Source organism: Macaca nemestrina, chromosome 2 (assembly GCF_043159975.1).
Source record: "Macaca nemestrina isolate mMacNem1 chromosome 2, mMacNem.hap1, whole genome shotgun sequence".
Classification (NCBI taxonomy): domain Eukaryota; kingdom Metazoa; phylum Chordata; class Mammalia; order Primates; family Cercopithecidae; genus Macaca; species Macaca nemestrina.
The window spans coordinates 63,127,186-63,145,968 of NC_092126.1; the positions used below are offsets into that span (position 1 = coordinate 63,127,186).

Below are 18,783 nucleotides of genomic sequence, written 5' to 3' on the forward strand. Positions count from 1 at the left end.
ATTTTTACATTGTAATATATAATTAAATAATTATACAACTCACCATAATGTAGAATCAGTGGGAGCCCTGAACTTGTTTTCCTGCAACTAGATGGTCCCATCTCGGGGTGATGGGAGACAGTGACAGATCATCAGGCATCAGATTCTCATAAGGAGTGAACAACCCAGATCCCTCATATGCACAGTTCGCAATAGGATTTGCACTTCTATGAGAATCTAATGTCACCACTGATGTGACAGGAGGTGGAGCTCAGGCAGTAATGGAAGTGATGGGGAGCAGCTGTACATATAGATAAAGCTTTACTTGCTCGCCCACCTACCGCTCATCTCCTGCTATAATGCCCAGCTAACACACAACAGACAGCTACTGGTCTGTGGCCCAAGGGTTGGGGACCCCTGACCTAGACTAAACAATTAACAATGTTTGTATTAAACAACTTATTCCAAGTTTCCATTTTAGACTCTAGAACATCTGAAATGGTGAATCCACAGGTAGTAAATGGGAAGGAGGTAACAGAAAAATTGAAGGAAGTGGAAGCAGCACTGGGAGGGCACTGGTGAAGGATCTCGGGAAAGAATTCAAATCTTCAGACTCGCACAGTGGCTCACACCTGTAATCCCAACACTTTGGGAGGCTGAAGCAGGAGGATCACTTGAGCCCAGGAGTTCAAGACCAGCCCGGGAACATGGCAAAATCTCGTCTCTACCAGAAAAAATATCTATATATACAACAAATTAGCCAGGTGTGGTGGCACACACATGTACTCCCAGCAACTTGGGAAGCCAAGGTGGCAAGACCGATTGAGCCCGGGAGGAGTAGGTTACAGGGAGCCAAGATTGTGCCACTGTACTCCAGTCGGGTTACAGACAAAGACTCTGTCAAAAAAGAAAGGAAGGAAGGAAGGAGGGAAGGAAGGGAGGAAGGGAGGGAGGGAGGGAGGAAGGAAAAATCTTCTATGGTGGATAGTGGCATTGGCTTTTAGAATTTCTCTGAAGATCTGTGTCATCTATAGGCAACAAATTGACAGGAGAAAGAGAAAAGAAAAGAAAAATGGATATAGCATTTCAGCTGCTGCACACTGTCTCAGCAGTAGCAGTAGCTGAAATTCCTGTAGTTCTTCCAAGAGCCAGTGATCTCTGGAAGAATTCTGTCAATTACTCGTAAGTCATTCATCACAAATTGAGAATGTCAAATAATTAGCCTTAAAAGAAAAATCTATGAAGCCAAAGGTACATCCATCTGCCTACTAGAAGATTAAAGTAAGATTTATGTTCTAAAGGTACATATATTACTAAAGTAACAATAAGTTGACTTTTGCTGTTAACTGAAATTTACCCATGGCTACTTCTATGAACTCTGAATTTTCTACTCATAAATAAATATTCTACCTTGAGATTATCTGTAGCAAACATTTAAGCTCAGAAAAGAAATACTACCTAGTATTTCTGGTCACCTTTGCTAACATTCAGTTAATATATAGCTAAAGAAATGCAAGTGATTTGAACCTTATCCTAAAAGTAAACGTGATTTTTAAAATAAAATTTGGAAATTTTTGGAAGTCAGTTATTGAAAATGTTTCATAATATGACTTTATCAAATAGTTCTGAGGAATAGTCCTCAAGTTTTTTGGCAACCTGAAGATCAGCTGATACACGCTCAGGTAAACATTAAAACTGCTTACAGTTCCTATGTAAAATCTAACTAAGAAAATTAATCTGTTACACAGAAAAAAATCGTATGTAATCTAACTTCTAACAGGAAGGACCACTGGATTGATTTTATGGCCACTCCTTTCTATTAACATAAAAAATTAAGATGCTACTCTAAATAGTGTGGTTTACCAAATTTCAGATTCTTAGTGTGTCTGTTCCCCTCCATTAGTATAGAAATCAAACATACAACTTAATTTGGAAGGGGTGTTAATATTATGAAGAGTTATTGGGGGTTTTTAAGTAAGGAGATACTCAATGTCTTTTCATACTATGATTTACTAAACTAGACAGCCAATTCCATTCTATATAAGAAATGCTTCAAACGTTTCACAATTATTTTTTGAAAATATTTAGCTTATAACTGCCTTTATAGAGATTCACTAACATAAAGAAGAAGCCCTTGAGTATTTCTTATAGTTCTTGGCTTGAAATAATAGCGTTACCATGGTACATCAGGTACCAAGCAAAGCAAGACAAAAAAGTGTAAAAAATAAGAGATTACAGATTTTGAACTCAACCAAAGTCAGTCTCAACCACCATATTAGATTTTTTCTAAAACAAAACTTTAAGGCATTTTTGTATTGTATAATTTGCAAAAACGAAATTGTCAATTGTAAAACATACCTTGCTGAGCTAAAGTAGATCTAAGCATCCCAGTCTTTGACCAAATTTTTATTTGCCCATCTTCTCCAACTATACAGGGAAAAAAAATTTAATCAGTATTTTTACCTATAGGAAATAAATTTAAACATTAAATTTGCATATAAAAATTAACAGTATCTATACTACTGCATATTCTTTTTTTTCTAGGCTTCCTCAAATCATGGAGTATTACTGCATATTTAAAATTCAGATACAGTTTAATTAAATGGCAGAGTACTTTATAACTGTATCATTTAATAGAAATTACTTTGAAATGATTTTATCAAAGTAGCTTAACTTTCATGACTAAAATTTTTATTTCCTTCAATCTTAGAAGACTTATATTACACAAATAATGTTTCCTTTGTCACTGCAATCTCCATCTTAGAATTCCAAGAAAAGTGTTTCCAGTGTAATAAGCAGAGCTGCAGCCAAATTCCAATGAGCTGGGGACTGAATGAAGTGAGGTAATAGACTACTCTTTTGAACAGCTTGGCTGAAAAAGGGAGAAAGAAAATAGCTGCAGGTAGAGAGAGTTGTTTGTTAAGAGAGGGATTTCTATTTCTTCTTAATTTTTAAGATGGGTGACATCTGAACATATTTACATGCTGATAAAGAAACCATTGGAAAAGATGTTAAAGATACAAGTAAGAGAAGTGCCAGTTCACTGAGGAAAGTCCTAGAGAAGGCCCAGAGTATAGGCATGGTGGTTTTAAAATACATCCTCAAGTTCTTTGTTATTCTTCCCTTCAAGTGGCACAGTTTAATTTCCCTCTCTTCCAGTGTGGGCTGTACTTAGTGACTTGCTAAGTTAACAGAATATAACTGAAACAGAGTATAATGTCTGAGGATGCACTACAAAAGATATAGTAGCTTCTACCTGGCTCTCTTTTGGATCACTGGGAGACACCAGCTGTCATGTTGTAAAAACACTTAAGCAGGCCTATGGAAATGCGTGTGTGGCAAGGAATTAATTAAGGTCTCCTTCCAAAGCCAGAGAAGAACTAAGGCCTCCTGCCAACAACCATGTGAGTAAGACATCTTGGAAGTGGATCCTCCAGCCCCAGACAAGCCTTCATATGACTGCCGCCCCATCCAACAATTTGACCAGAACCTCATGACAGGCTCTGAGTGAGACAGAACCACCCACCTAAACTGTTCCCTGACCCACGGAAACTATCAGGTACTATATGCTTATTATTTTAAGTCACTAACGATTAATTTGTTATAAGCAATATATAACTAATGTAATAGGTGAAGTTAAGAATCCTTAGAGTAGGGCAGGGGACGGGAAAGAGACAGAATGGGGATAACGGTCAGTTAAATGAGAATATTTGGAATTTTCAAATTTTAAAGAATTACAACTTTTATTTATCCCATATTTGACCATTCCAAAAGCCTTCTTTGACAGAACAGTCTCCAAAGGTCACATAAGAAAATGATTAATATAACATTCTGAATTATAACATTTATATAGCAGTGTAGAACAACACTATGCCAATTATTTGCTATCAGACAATGCTATTAGACATTATTGCTAAATGAAAATATTCTGTTTCTTTGGAAATTTTTCTTTAAAATATTCATTTCAAAAGTCATTTTAACAGACAACTTACCTGTAACTAATGCTGTTCCTTCATAATTCCATCTTCCTGCAAGTACTGCTCCACAGTGAGCTTCTATACTTTTTTCTACTCTTCCTAATTTGGAAATCAGATGAAATTTACCTAAAAGAAATTACATTTGAAAAATCTATTTTATTTATTCAATCAACAAAGCACCTACTACTAGACTAAGTAACAGGCACTAGAGGCATAAAGGCAAATATTAACAATATAATTATTCTTAATCTCACACATAAATCTGTTGGAAAATAGGCACAAAAACAAAACTATTTAAATATTTTAAAATAAATTGAAAATGCATATGCTTACTTGGTTCAAAATAATTATATATGTTCAAAATAGGGAAAAATTCAAATTCATAAACCTTTTGATTTAGTTAACATAATTTAAATACCTATGGTCTGGGTATATGTCTATGATTCAGAAACAATGTGCCAATAAATATGCCACACCTATGGATGAGAAAGTGTTTTAAATTACCAGCTGTATATTACTAGACTTAATGATCATTCAGAAACCAAATGATCCTTTCTTGGCTTCTTGTATCACTTATTCTTTGCACTGTTGACTTGTCTCTCTGACATCTCTTATATAATTAGCTTATGTCCTTTAAAGTTACAGTGTTTTTACTTTTTGCCAATATATGTACAAACTTCTGCAACTAAGTGGCTTGCTTTTGTCTACCTGTTTCCTGATACAGTATAAAATTACATAAGGCAAGTATTTTATCCATTTTACTATTTTGGTTCCTCTCCTTTATACCTTTTCCAGCTTTTTTATAGTCTATTAAAAAAAAAAAAAGTCAAGACTGCAAAACTGTGCTTAAATACAAGACTTTCTTGACATTTCTCTTGACCTTCCCTTGGCCACATCACAGCAGAGTTTTATGTCCCTCTGATTTATCATAGCACTGTATACATATGTCTATTATGTTACTTGTTTCAAGGTTTTATATTCACAGTTCTTAGCTCTGTCCATTGAAAGGGCCTTGAAGCAAATACACCCCATTGGAATGAGCACAGCTAGCACTGTTATCTTGTTTTTTTAAATACCATTAACCACCAGAAAAAGAACAGGTCTCTGTGGAAAATGGCTGATTTGGGGGCTGGGACTAAGAAAGTACAAGATAAGCCTGGAACATCTTGTGCCAGCAAGGAAGTGCTCAAAAAATGATGAGGACACATATAAAATTAAAAAAAAAAAATCACTGTGGCTGGCCTGATGGGGCTCTCACTGGCCAAATCTGGGGCACTTTCAACATCAAAATCTAAAAATGATAATAATATATTTATGAAATAAAATGAGAATCCACAAGTGTAATCTGACCCCCCCCCAAAAAAAAACAAATATATGGGCATGGGACAGGAACCTCTTCCTTGGAGTAGAATACCAACTAATCAATATGGAAGGAATTATGGAGTTGGAAAAATTAGCATTTGGCAAACCATCTTAGTAATAAATGATTCAGCCAAGAGTCATTAATAGACGTTAAGAGAGTGGGAGGAAGTTTGATGAGGAAGAGAATATTTTTACATAGTCTCAAAGTATCTTTTCACAAATTATTAAGAGGAATAAATAGTAACTTTACAGAATTAACTTAATGAACATGAACTTTTTAACTTATAATTAAGGTTAACATCACCAATAATGGGTCAAACCAACATCATTAATCTCCTAATCTGATGCCCCAAGTATTCCTGCTAAGGACATATAAATTGAATCTAATCATGAGGAAACATCAGACAAAAACAAATTGAAGAACTATAAAATAACAGGCATATATTCTTCAACATTGTCAAGATCATAAAAGACTGAAAAGTTGTTCCAGATTAAAGGAAGCTAAAGAGACACAACAAAAGCAATATGTTATTCCGTACCAGCAAAAATAAATTTCTATGGAAAATTAGAATGATTGTTAAAATTTAAATATAAACTATAGATTAGATAATAGTATTGCATCAATGTTAAATGTCCTGATTTTTATCAACAAATTGTGGCAATGTAACAGAAACTTCTTATTCTTAGGAAATGCATTGAAGTATTTATGGTTAAAAGTACATGTCTACAAATTGCTCTCACATCTTTCAGGAAAAGGGTGTATGTTGAGGGGGAGGGAGGTTTGTATAAAAAGAAACAGAGCCAATACTTTGTCCCAATGTATAAGGGACAAAATGTTAAACTAGTTAATCTGGATAAAGGACCTGCAGGAATTGTTTGTACGATTCTTAAAACTTTTCTGTAAATGCAAAATTAAATCAAAATTGTTTACGTCAAATGTTCCCTTTATCATCTGAGGTAAATTAAATTCTAGCTGTGGTTCAGGGTCAATCTTCTAAGCGCCAGGCACTCTACAAAGTGATTTTACACATGTATCTCATTTAATCAAGTTTCTGAAAAACAAAGTTTTAAAAAACTACCACAAGTCTCTCGGTAAATGAGGTGTAATCTGATATTATTGTTTGGCCTAACATCCTTTCCATCTTCAGGTTACAAAAGCCCTCTTCTCTTCTCTTTCTCTTTCCCTTTGCATGTGGATGGCCTGAGGCTGGATATGCTCAATCAGTGTCCCATTGTCTTTTTTTTTTTTTTTTTTTTTTGAGACAGAGTCTCGCTCTGTCACCCAGGATGGAGTGCAATGGCAAAATCTCGGCTCACTGCAACCTCTGCCTTCCAGGTTCAAGCAATTCTCCTACCTCAGCCTCCAGAGTAGCTGGGACTATAGGCATGTGCCACTATGCCTGCCTAAAATTTTTTTGTATTTCAGTACAGACAGGGTTTTATCATGTTGCTCAGGCTGGTCTCGAACTCCTGACCTCAAATGATGCACCCACCTCAGCCTCCCAAAGTCCATTTCTCTTGACTAAACTGATTGACTCAGTGATGGGCATATGACCCAAGCTCATTTAGGGTCCCTCTGCAAGCTGCCTGCACAAGATACTGAGGAAGAAGCAGTCTTATGAAGTATGATGAGCCTTGGGCTACTGGCCACCGTCATGCTCACCACCATGTTCACCATGTGCAAAGAGCCTACCCAAGAGATGGTGAGAACAGGGACCTGATGCAAGTAGTGCTTGATCCACCCCTACAGCTAGGTGAACCAAAATACGCCATCTGTGCTTAAGTTAGCCTAGTAAGTTTCTGTTACTTTCAATGAATGTACTCCTAATTGAAACAGCAGGTAAAGTATAACACAGATGAAAACAGTTCATGTACTTCTAAGAAAACAAATATAAAAACATACCCTTAAAAAGTGAAAAAAAAAATCATACTTTCTATTCACCAATAAGAAAGCTGCGGTCAAATTATAAAACTCTTCAACTCTGTAACTGAAAATTAACATGTACTGAAAAATAAAGTATATATTTTAACAGATACCTTACTAAATGAATATGTATATCTTTTCAGTGTGGTTATATTAAGTTAAATTTGAAGAATTTAGAAACTAAAACTATGAGAACAGCTTAACTCAACTCATAAGAGTACTAAAAAAGTAAAGCCAGCTGGGCATGGTGGCTCATACCTGTAATCCCAGCACTTTGGGAGGCCAAGGCAGGAGGAATGCTTGAGGCCAGGAGTACAAGACTAGCCTGGGCAACAAGATGAGACCCTGTCTCTACAAAAAAAAAGTTTTAATTAACCGGATGTAATAGTGTGTGCCTGTAGTCCCAGCTACTCACGAGGCTGAGGCAGGAAGATTGTGTTAGCCCAGGAGTTTGAAGCTACAGTGAGCTATGATTACACCACTGCACTCTGGCCTGGGCAACAGAGTGAGACCCTGGTCTCTAAAAATATATATATATAATAATGCCAAAGGCCCATATTCAATCCTGGTATATGCCAGTTAAATTAACTTTCTTCCATGACAATAATTTCATAGCCCATACACAAACCAAGTGACTATTCAGAAAAGAAATACAATGTGTGGATAAAAATATGCAGATCCACAAATACCAGTTTTGTAAAACAACTCAAAGCATAAATCATACTATTAAGTCTTTTAAATACAATAGTGAGTATATAATGTTTATTTAAAACTTACCATCAGAACTTGTGAGGACAAAGCTTTCTGCCTGAGTTTGTTTCTTTACACCCAAACTTTTTGGAAACCAGTGAAAATCGATAGGGTAAATATCATCAGGAAGCTTTACTATTTGAGTTGTTTCACTGGTTAACAAGTTCCACTTCACTATCTGGTGATCATCGCTACATGAATACAGCTCTTCAGCAGTAGTCCAGCCCACACAGCTTACTAATTCTTGATGTGTCACCATGTTAAGGAGACATAAAACATAACAAAAGTCTTAAATCTTAATTCACAGATGCAGATTATAAGGTGTAAGTAAAGTGTAATTCACAGATGCAGATTTTAAGGTGTAAGTAAAATAGGGTCAAATGTTTTCAAGCTTCTAAATGTATTTTCCATTTTATGACTAGTATTTTTTTCTATATAAAAGAAAATAAGCATCTATTAAAACAGTTGTAAGAATGGAAAGCAAGAAAGAAATCCAGATGCCAAAAGGAGGGGGAGAAAAGATCTGACCACATGAAAATTTAAAACTTGTGTTACACAATATTCCATAAACAAAGCCAAAAGGTACACAAAAGAAACCTAGAAGATCAAAAGGTATCAAAGAATCTACACTGAACTGTTGGGGGATAGGTAGGGAGCAAAGGGAACTATACTTTTTTTCTTTATATATATCTGTATCATTTAAGTTATTAAAATAAGCATGCATTCTTTTGCTAAGGAAAAAATAATCAAGTGTCAAAAGAAGACTGAAATCTAACAGTAGGCTATCCTTTTAAATCACATATTATCATAACAATTCACCTAGGAAAGAACCTATGGTTTAACAGCTGAAACTAAAATTTCACCAAACTTTTTTTAAATTTTTCATTTTATTTCTTCATTTATTTTTAATTGACAATAGCAAACTTTCCTACATTAAAATTAGGAAATAATTCAATTATAATTTACCTCACTTAAAAGATGCATAGTGCTGGATGAGATATGATCCCTAAAATTTTTACTTTATTTAACCCATTTTTTTAGCTCTAACTTATCAGAAGAATTTCTGTGTAAGTTGAGATGCTCAAGTAGCCCTCACTTCCTCCGTCAGGACAGGGTACTTACCCTAGCAGAATTGTGTACCCACAAGGCATTTCAGTTTGTTATTTACAAAGGATGTTTTCTCTTGCTACACCTGGATTTCTATACTGCCAGATTATTCCTGGTTGAGTTGTTTGTTCTTACTGTTATGATATAATCCTTTTATTTCCTTCATTTCTCACCAATACTTTTACTGTCTTATCTGAGCAATAATATGATAAAGGAAACAGAGACAATGTGCCTAATTATTCTAGAATGTTCCAAGATTTTTTAATACTTCAAAATATGATAGATTAAGCAGAAACCAAAAAAAATAAAGACAGATTATAGAAAGATCTTAAGAGTCTGCACAAAAAGGTAATAAAGAGATACCACAATACTCAAAACTCAAAACACAAGCTAAACAAAAGGACACTAGATCATTCCTGAAAAAACTGTTGTATTATCACTGCTGTCGCCTAAAGAATGTTAGGTAAAACTAAAATGGGAGTAGCTTAGGTAAAACCTAGAAAGGAAGAAAACTCACACAAACAAATATGCACACATCGCAAACCAAATATCATTAGCTTATCCTTATATAAATTGCTGTAAGTACATGCTAGATGTCCATGGCATTATCTTCAAACTAATAGGTCAACTAAAACTATGGGAGAAATGAGAAGACTGCCAGATCAAGAAAGTCTAAAAACATTGTTATTTCTTGGTCTGAAAGCAGACAGTAGACATGGTCAAAATCTATACAATTGTGTATGGCATGAACTCTTGAAAGCACACTTTTTTGAAAAGACAGTAAAAATGACTTAAGTAGGAATAAAAATAATTACGTCTTCACTTAATAGTTAAATAAGCAGACAAGATAATATAAATGAAAACACCTATCAATTTAAAATGTCTGACCAAATGTTTAAATCAGTGTTTTCCTAGTTCTGATGGAGGACCAGATTTTTCTTTATTTTGAATCCATTGCAGATAGATATTTTGTAAGATATAATAAAAATGAAATATTAGAAAATTTGGACATTATAACAATGTCAAATTGCTACAAAAATTTCTCAGCCCTTACTTTCAATTTCTTTATCTATTCTTTCACAGACCTGCAATGAAGTCTACAAAGGATGCTTTGAGTAGAATTAGTCTCAATGTCTAAGAATGATGATACTGGGGCCTGTCATAATTCCTTGACACATAACTGGGGACTCTTGCTGACAAAATATAGGGTCATGTGTTTGAGAAAATATTACTAATTGCCACCTTCTCATGTGAAATAATGAGGATCTGACTGCTCAGATTTCCCCAACTTGTCCTTTACCTTATCATGAATGTAAAGAAATAGAGCATGGCAGAATGAATACATGCTAGATCACACTAGCAAAGAAACTATTTGGTTTTACAAAAGCTTCATTTTGGCCAGGCATGGTGGCTCATGCCTGTATTCCCAGCACTTTGGGAGGCCGGGGCGGGTGGATCACCTGAGGTCGAGAGTTCGAGACCAGCCTGGCCAACATGGTGAAACACCATCTCTACTAATGATACAAAAATTAGCCAGGCATGTTGGCAGGTGCCTGTAGTCCGAGCTGCTCATGAGGCTGAGGCAGAAGAATCACTTGAACCCAGGAGGTAGAGGTTGCAGTGAGCTGAGATTGCACCACTGTACTCGAGCTTGGGCAACAAAGTGAGACTCCGTCTAAAAAAACAAAACAAAAAAAGCTTCTTTTTAAGACCCTACTAAAGTAAACAAAAACCGGTTTTTAAGTATTTAAGTATAGTACTTAAGTAAAATAAGAAAAATGTCAATAAGAATTTGAAAGTAAGATTTATAGCAAATGGTTCACTTTGGAGAATTACCTAAAACACATGATCTTAAATATTTTAAAACAATTTAGATAAACAGCTACTAAAGAAATTAAAAAAACATCTATTCTTCAACTAGAATATAAAATAGAGAAACTTTTAACAATACTATAATTAAGAAAATCCATAAGATTTACAACCATTAAAAGGATATGCTTTGGTTCTTTTAAAAGAGTTATCTTCAGTCTCATGACTCCACTTCCAGCAAAAATTTAAGATGCCACTTGATTGTATTTACTGCAAAAATAAAAGGAGAGAAAATATAAAGTCAGCATTAAAAACAAATGTATATGTACACACACAAAAAGCAAACAAAACATCATTGCACCCCAAGGAGCACCTTCAGTCCTTCTGACATCAAGTACATGGAAAGAAAAAGAAAACTAGTTGGTGTGCCAATCCTACCAAGGGATGATGCAGAGCCTTGGGCTGAACCCCAGGAGTCCTCTAAACCTGCCTGAGACAGTCCTACGCAGAACACCACTAGGTAAATCTGGTCAGGTAAAGAATTTCCATGTCCTGTGATCATATCAAAAAATTCCACAAATTGGGAACTCTTCAATTGCAAATCAATTTTGGTCTTGTCTACTGGATATAAATATCCAAGGTCTGACTGGCTCAGCTACAATTCTAGAATCCATGTGGAAAAATACAACATCATAAATCTAGTGGCCCAATCTGGGGTTGACATTCTGCAGTGGGGCAGATACGCTGCCCAACAGTTACGGTTACTACAGTGACAATGTGAAAAATAGGTGACTTATTTAAGGAAGAGGTAATAAACTGCTTATAAAAGTTATGTAAAAATCACAGTGTAATTGCCAAATAAAAACTTAGGAAAAGAAGAATAACATTCCCCAAATAGCCATATCATCAGAAGACACAAATCATTGCTATGAATATAGTTGTCGTACACAAAAAAAAGCTAGAAATCAAGAAAATGCTAAATTGTCTGAGTATGATTTACATTTACAGAATTCTTTCTGAGTAGCATCACTAACCTAAATAGGCAAATATAAATCAAATGAAAGTGTAATTAAAGGGAAACAATCCTCTTTACTAAGTTGAAAATTACTGCTAACTACATCAAAGGAGGTACTGACTATAGATGAGAATTCAGTAGGCCTCCCTTAGATAATTTCTCATTCTCATGAATCCAAGAACCTTTAGATCAGCAAGGTGCTAAATAAAGCTGTATTTCAAAGTACTCTTTTCACTTCTTTCTCTTCCAGTTCCCTTAAGGTGATTTCTGTGGAATATCAAAAGTATGAAACTATGTGTAGCACAGCCAGAGCTAAAATACAATGTCTCCTAGGAACACTTCCTAGGTTCACTTTTTTGGTCTTTAGGAGTTCTCCACCTTCCTCCAAATTCCCTCTTCCATCAGGTCCCCTCTGATTAGACAGGGGAAAAAAGACTAATAACATTTTATGAAATGCTGCTTTTTCACGATAATTGAAATTTACTCAGCTTATAAGGATTTTAAAAGAAGAAAGGCGGATAAATATTTGCTTCTGGAAATGAAAACACAATAGATAACAAAATACACATAAAAACTGAATATACTATTAAAATCAGAAACTTAAAAGACATGATGGATTCTACATCAGAAAACCTAAAACTGCCGAAATCCCTAATAATTACGATAATTCCTCACGAGAATAAATAATAATCCTCTATAAATAGTAGAAGCAGTATGGTTTTTATAAGAAAGGAATCACTAACCATTCAGAAACATCATGCCAAGGAATCAGAGAAAGTAAGACGATGGCATTCTAACACTGGGAAGGTTCTCCCTTAACGATCATCCTCACACATTCCATTTATCTGAGTCCATCTGTATGAATGACATGTGCACTTTCATGTGGGATTGAATAAGGGAATAAAAGAAAAGTAATGTTAAAACATAGCCAATTTGGGGAAGTGCAGAACTGCCTGAATGCTGCATTGAGGTGTTTTTATCTGCCTAAAGGGATTGATCACGAGGATCTGACTAACCAGTGGTATTGGGGCAGGGGCTAGGTTTAGATAATAGAAAGACAATTTTGAGGGTATAGGTAACTTTGCAACTTTACATAGGGAGCAAGTAGCAGCAACTATGTCTTTGCTACTAAAAATCAAGTATAAGTTGTTTTTGGTCCAGTATGGGTCAACATTTATGAGGCTTGAGAGGAAAAAATGTGCAACAAAATCTGAGTCCAACCACTAAAATACACAGCAAATCTGGTCACTTCTCAGCACCTCCATCATAATCCAAAGCCACCACCATCCCCTGCCTCGATTATTGCAGTGGCCTCAAAATTGATCTTCCTATTCCTACATTTACCCCTACAAACTATTCTAAATACACCAGCCAGTAATTCTTTTAAAGTTAAGTCAGAATATGAAGGCCAGTATGCCTAAAATAAAATGAGTGAAGGACTGGCAGGAAATTAGGGAAGGAGAGGGTGGGACACAACATGCAGGGCCTTGGAAAGTCATAATAAAAGCTTTAGTTTTTCTTCTGAATGAACCAAGAAGCCAGTGGAGAGGTTATGAGCAAATAAGCAATATGAACTGACTTACATTTTAAATGGATGCGATGGATGGTATACAATAAAGAGCCTATCCAGAGGGAAAATGAATAAGACTGGATGCAGTAAGACCAGTTGGGATTTCAATAATCCAGAAGAGAAATGAAAGTGACTTAGATAAAGAAGGACAAGCAAGGCAATAGTATAAGCAGCATGAAGCAGTCATATGCTAAATATATTTTGAGGAAAGATTCCAGAAGATTTGCTGGTGAATTGAGTTTAAGAAAAACAGTAGTGGCCAGGCCCAGTGGCTCACGCCTGTAATCCCAACACTCTGGGAGGCAGAAGTGGGCGTATCATGAGGTGAGGAGTTCGAGAACAGCCTGGCCAACATGGTGAAATCCTGTCTCTACTAAAAATACAGAAATTAGCTGGGCGTGGTGGCGCATGTCTGTAATCCCAGCTACTCAGGAGGCTGAGGCAGGAGAATTGCTTCAACCCGGGAGGTGGAGGTTGCAGTGAGCCGAGATCGCACTACTGCACTCCAGCCTGGGCATCAGAGCAAGACTCAGTCTCAAAAAATTAAAAAGAAAAACAGTAGTAAAAAATGACTATAAAGTTTCAATAGGTAGAATGGAGTTGCCATTTATTGAAATGAGGAAGACTGAGAAACAGGATGGAAAGGGTGATATCAAACATTCTGTCTTGGATATGTTAAGTACAAGGTTTCTATTAGACAACCCAATGGAAAAGTTAAAGAGAAATGAGATATAATATAGTTAAGTCTGGAGTCAAGTGGGAAGTTGGAGTTGCATATATCAATTAGATATCAACTTGAGGGTTGTCAGCAAAAACATCATATTCAAAGCCATGGAATAAGATGAAATTGCCAAAGATACCATGAAAAAGTGGTAGATTCAATGGCCTGGAAATCTTACTGAGTCTTTAGAATTGTTAGCATTAAGATTCCAGAAGAAGTTAACTAGCAAAAACAAGTGGAGATAGACAATGGGATACTTAAAACAGATTTTAGAGCCAGTATAGATATTGGTAACAATAAGATGGGTTATGACTGTTAAAGTGGGTGGCTGAAGTCAAGGAACTGACAGGCCAGGGATTTATTTGTGGACATTTTAAATCGCTGAAGATAATGACAAGGAGAGTAGTAGAGATAAGGACAATTAGCCAGATGCTAAAATATTCATTGAATGAGGGAAGAGCAAAGAGCTATGCAGATGACCGCATAAAAGCACAGCAGAGAATGGTTCAATCTGGTAGGACTTGTTTCAAAGGGACTAGGAGATTTTAGAGAGGAAGGAGAAAGAGAATCAAGTGTCCAGATACAGTAATAAGAGATAAGACTCTGACGTATGGGAGTTTGGGAGGCAAAATAGCTTCTACCTGAGAGATCTGTAAGAAAAGCAGTTTCCAGCAATGGGCATGGTGGCTCATGCCTGTAATCCCAGCACTTTGGGAGACCGAGGCAGGCGGATCTCACCTGAGGTCGTGAGTTCGAGACCAGTCTGACAAACATGCAGAAACCCTGTCTCTACTAAAAATACAAAATTAGCCGGGTATGGTGGTGCATGCCTGTAATCCCAGCTACTCGGGAGGCTGAGGCAGGAGAATTGCTCGAACCCGGGAGGTGGAGGTTGTGGTGAGCCGAGATCTCACCATTGCACTCCAGCCTGGGCAACAAGAGTGAAACTCTCTCAAAAAAAAAAAAAAAGAAAAGCAGTTTCCTTAGGAAACAACCAGATTTAGGTTAGACTTTGAGAGTAAAGGGATCATTCAGAATAAAAGCTAAGGACACTGATTTGGCTAATGACACACTGTGAGGTCTAAAAAAATTTAGATGGTGAAGAACTAATGGTTTAAGATAGATGGTTGAAGATGGTAGAAACAGCTGGCTATCGTGCAATATGCCTTCATCCCTGCTTCTGTGGTATAGGAATCTGAAGTTTCGCTGTACATCTGGCCACCTAGAACAAACACTATGTTTCCTAGCTGCCCTTGAAACTAGGTGTGGCCACCCAAGGCATTAATAATACTGAAACCAACAGTGGCTATTATAATATCATCAACCTACTGGCCCAATCTGGATTTTATATTCTGTGAGGGGTAGAAATGAGGTAAGAGACAGGACTCAACTCCAGAGGCAGGGCTCAGACACAGGACCAGATTGGGTACTGGCTAAAACACAGAAGGGGTGAAAGCACCTCTCTATAAGACATGCCTATCAGTGTGCCGTATCAGTTTACCACTGCCATGGTAACACCAGGAAGTTACCTGTTTTTCCAGAAATTTCTGCATAGCTCACTTCTTAATTTGCATATAGTTAAAAGTGGGCACAAATATGACTGCAGAAGTGCCTTTGAGCTGCTCCTCTGGGCACAATGCCTATGGGGTAGCCCTGCTCCACAAGGAACAGTACCTCTGCTGCTGCTGTACACTATTGCTTCAATAAAAGTTGCTATAACACCACGAGCTTGCCCTTGAATTCTTTCTTGGGCCATGCCAAGAACACTCCTGGGCTAAGCCCGTTTTGGAGCTTGCCTGCCCTGCATCAGATACACTGCCCAACAGTAATAGTACCTAAGTTCATGTTGCCTAATTTCACAGTGAGTTATCTAAGGAACCCATTTCATTACTTCTTATAAACGTTATATAAAATCGCTGGGCACAGTGGCTCACGCTTGTAATCCCAGCATTTTGAGAGGCTGAGGCAGGTGGATCACAAGGTCAGGAGATCGAGACCATCCTAGCTAACATGGTGAAACCTCATCTCTACTAAAAATACAAAAAATTAGCCGGGCGTGGTGGCAGGCACCTGTAATCCCAGCTACTCAGGAGGCTGAGGCAGGAGAATCGCTGGAGCCCAGGAGGTGGAGGTTGCAGTGAGCCGAGATTGCACCACTGCACTCTAGCCTGGGCGACAGAGCAAGACTCTGTCTCAAAAAAAAAAAAAAAAAAAAAAAAAGTTATATAAAATCACAGCATAATTGAAATAAAAACTTGAAAGAGTGACACTCCCATGCCATGCCATCAAGGCCATGTATAACACAGCAAGATAAAAAAGAGCCAAGATTCCTGACCTTGTGGAAAATCACATCAATCCTGTACCATCAAAGTTTTAAGTGACAGAGAATAGTTGCATCATATTTAAGTTACTGTCATCAACAGCTAATCCTAATAACAAACTAATACAGGGAATTAAGAGTCTTGAATGTGGAGACTGAGGTAAACAGGGATGTAAGGTAAGACATAGTAGTCCCAAATGTCTCTTGAGAAAAGGTGGCTAATCGATTTAAACTGTAGCCTTCTTGGAACTGCTCTCTTAGGCGGTAGTGATACAGACTTTCATAAGGAAAAAGGGGCAGTCCTCTAGCAGCATATGGAACTCAATGGGATTTCTTTTCAATCTTGATAAGGGTGTTGGCATTTACTTCACTAGCAGTTTAAGGAGGGAAAGGAACTACAGAGAATTACAGAGGAAATAACCAAATGTTAATTTCTGTTAATTTCTCCTAATATCCCCAGCCTTAAATGGTAGGCTCAGTCCTTGTACCTCTTCTATATCTACACTCACTGCCATGGTGAACTCATCCAGTTTTATGGTTTAATATGAATGTAAATATATTCACCATATAGTGACAACTATTAATTTCATATTTCTAGTTCGTATCTCTCCACTGAACCCCAGACTTTTATATCTATTTGACAACTCTATTTGAATATCTAACAGACATTTCAAATTTAAAAAGATCCAAATCAAACCCGATTTTCCCTCCAACTTTGCTCCTCCCACATTCTTACCCATGTTGGTAAATGGCAATTCCATTCTTCCAGTTACATACACCAAAAACTTGAGTCATCATTTACTCTTCTCTCATAAACCAAATCCAACTTGTAAATAAAAACATTTGTTGGCTTTATCTTAAAAATGTAAAACATTTCACCATCTCCACTATGACCGCAATCCAAGATGCCATGTTCTCTTAACCAGAATTACTACAACAGCTTCCTAGTTAGCCTCTGAGCCACTCTACAATGTATGCTCACCACAACAGCCAATGTGACTGATTTAAAATAAACCACAGCCAGGTACAATGTCTCATGCCTGCGATCACAGCACTTTAGGAGACCAAGGCAGGAAGACTGCTTGAGGCCAGGAGTTCAAGACCAGCCTGGGCAACATAGTGAGACCCCTTCTTTACAAAAAAATAAAAAATTAGCCAGGCATGGTGGTGAATGTCAGTAGTCCTAGCTACTTGGGAATGCTGAAGCAGTTGGACTGCTTGAGCACAGGAGTTTAAAGTTACATTGAGCTATGTCCATGCTGCTGAGCTCCAGCCTGGCCAACACAGTGAGACCCTGTCTCTAAAAAAAATAAATTAGATTAAATAAACCATGGTACTTTTCTGCTGAACACTCTTCAGTGGCTTCCTATCTCACCCAGAGTGAAAACAAAGTTCTGACAATGTTGTCCAAGGCCCTTATTAATCTGGATTTCCATTGTGATGGTTAATTTTATGTGACGACTTGGCTAGATTATGGTGCACAGTCGTTTGGGTGAACACTACTGTAAAGGTATTTTTTTACAGGTGAGTATAACATTTTCAACCAGTTAACTTTAAATAAGGCATATTACCCTGCATAATGTAGGTAGGCTTCATTCAATCAGCTGAAGGCCTTAAGAACAAAGACCAAGGTTTCCCCCACAAAAAAGGAATTCTGCCTCCAGACTACAACACAGAAATTCTGAGTTTCCAGCCTTTGGACTCAAAACTGCAACATCAACTCATATCTGAATTTCCAACCTACTGGACAGCATTGCCCTACAGATTTTATCCTTGTCAGTTCCCACAATCACATGAGACAACTCCTAAACTCTCCCTCTATATACAGACAGATAGATCTATGTATTTATGATTTTATATGGGGAATATATGTATATACAATATATATCTTATATATTATCTTATATATAATATATCATATATCATTGAAGGTTTGTGATAACCCTGCCTTGGGCAAGTCTATCAACCATTTTTCCAACAGCATGTGCTCACTTTGTGTCTCTGTATCACATTTTGGTAATTCTTGCAATATTTCAGACATTTTCATTATTATTATATCAGCCACAGTGATCCGTGATCAGTGATTTTTGATGTTACTATTTTAATTGCTTTGGGGCACCGCAAAGCATGACCATGTAAAACGGCAAACTTAACGGATAAATGTTGTGTGTGTTCTGACTGCTCCACCCTCCGGCCGTTTCCCCATCCCTCTCCTCAGACATCCCTATTCTCTGAGACACAACAATATT

General features: G+C 36.9%; 1 protein-coding gene across 8 annotated transcripts in view; it reads right to left on the minus strand.

Moving 5' to 3' along the window:
• LOC105488529 (intraflagellar transport 80) overlaps window positions 1-18,783 on the minus strand; it is a 186,634-nt gene that overhangs the window by 106,750 nt on the left and 61,101 nt on the right. For 7 of the 8 annotated variants that reach the window (XM_071091184.1, XM_071091185.1, XM_071091186.1 and 4 more), the window contains 4 exons: window positions 11,094-11,178; window positions 8,020-8,239; window positions 3,972-4,082; window positions 2,338-2,406 (listed from right to left, as the gene is read on the minus strand). In XM_071091184.1, the coding sequence (XP_070947285.1) occupies window positions 2,338-2,406; window positions 3,972-4,082; window positions 8,020-8,239; window positions 11,094-11,132 (439 nt within the window). In that variant the 5' untranslated portion in view covers window positions 11,133-11,178. Of the gene's footprint in view, window positions 1-2,337; window positions 2,407-3,971; window positions 4,083-8,019; window positions 8,240-11,093; window positions 11,179-12,666; window positions 12,799-18,783 lie in introns of all 8 variants that reach the window. The other variant, XM_071091182.1, reaches the window with a different exon arrangement.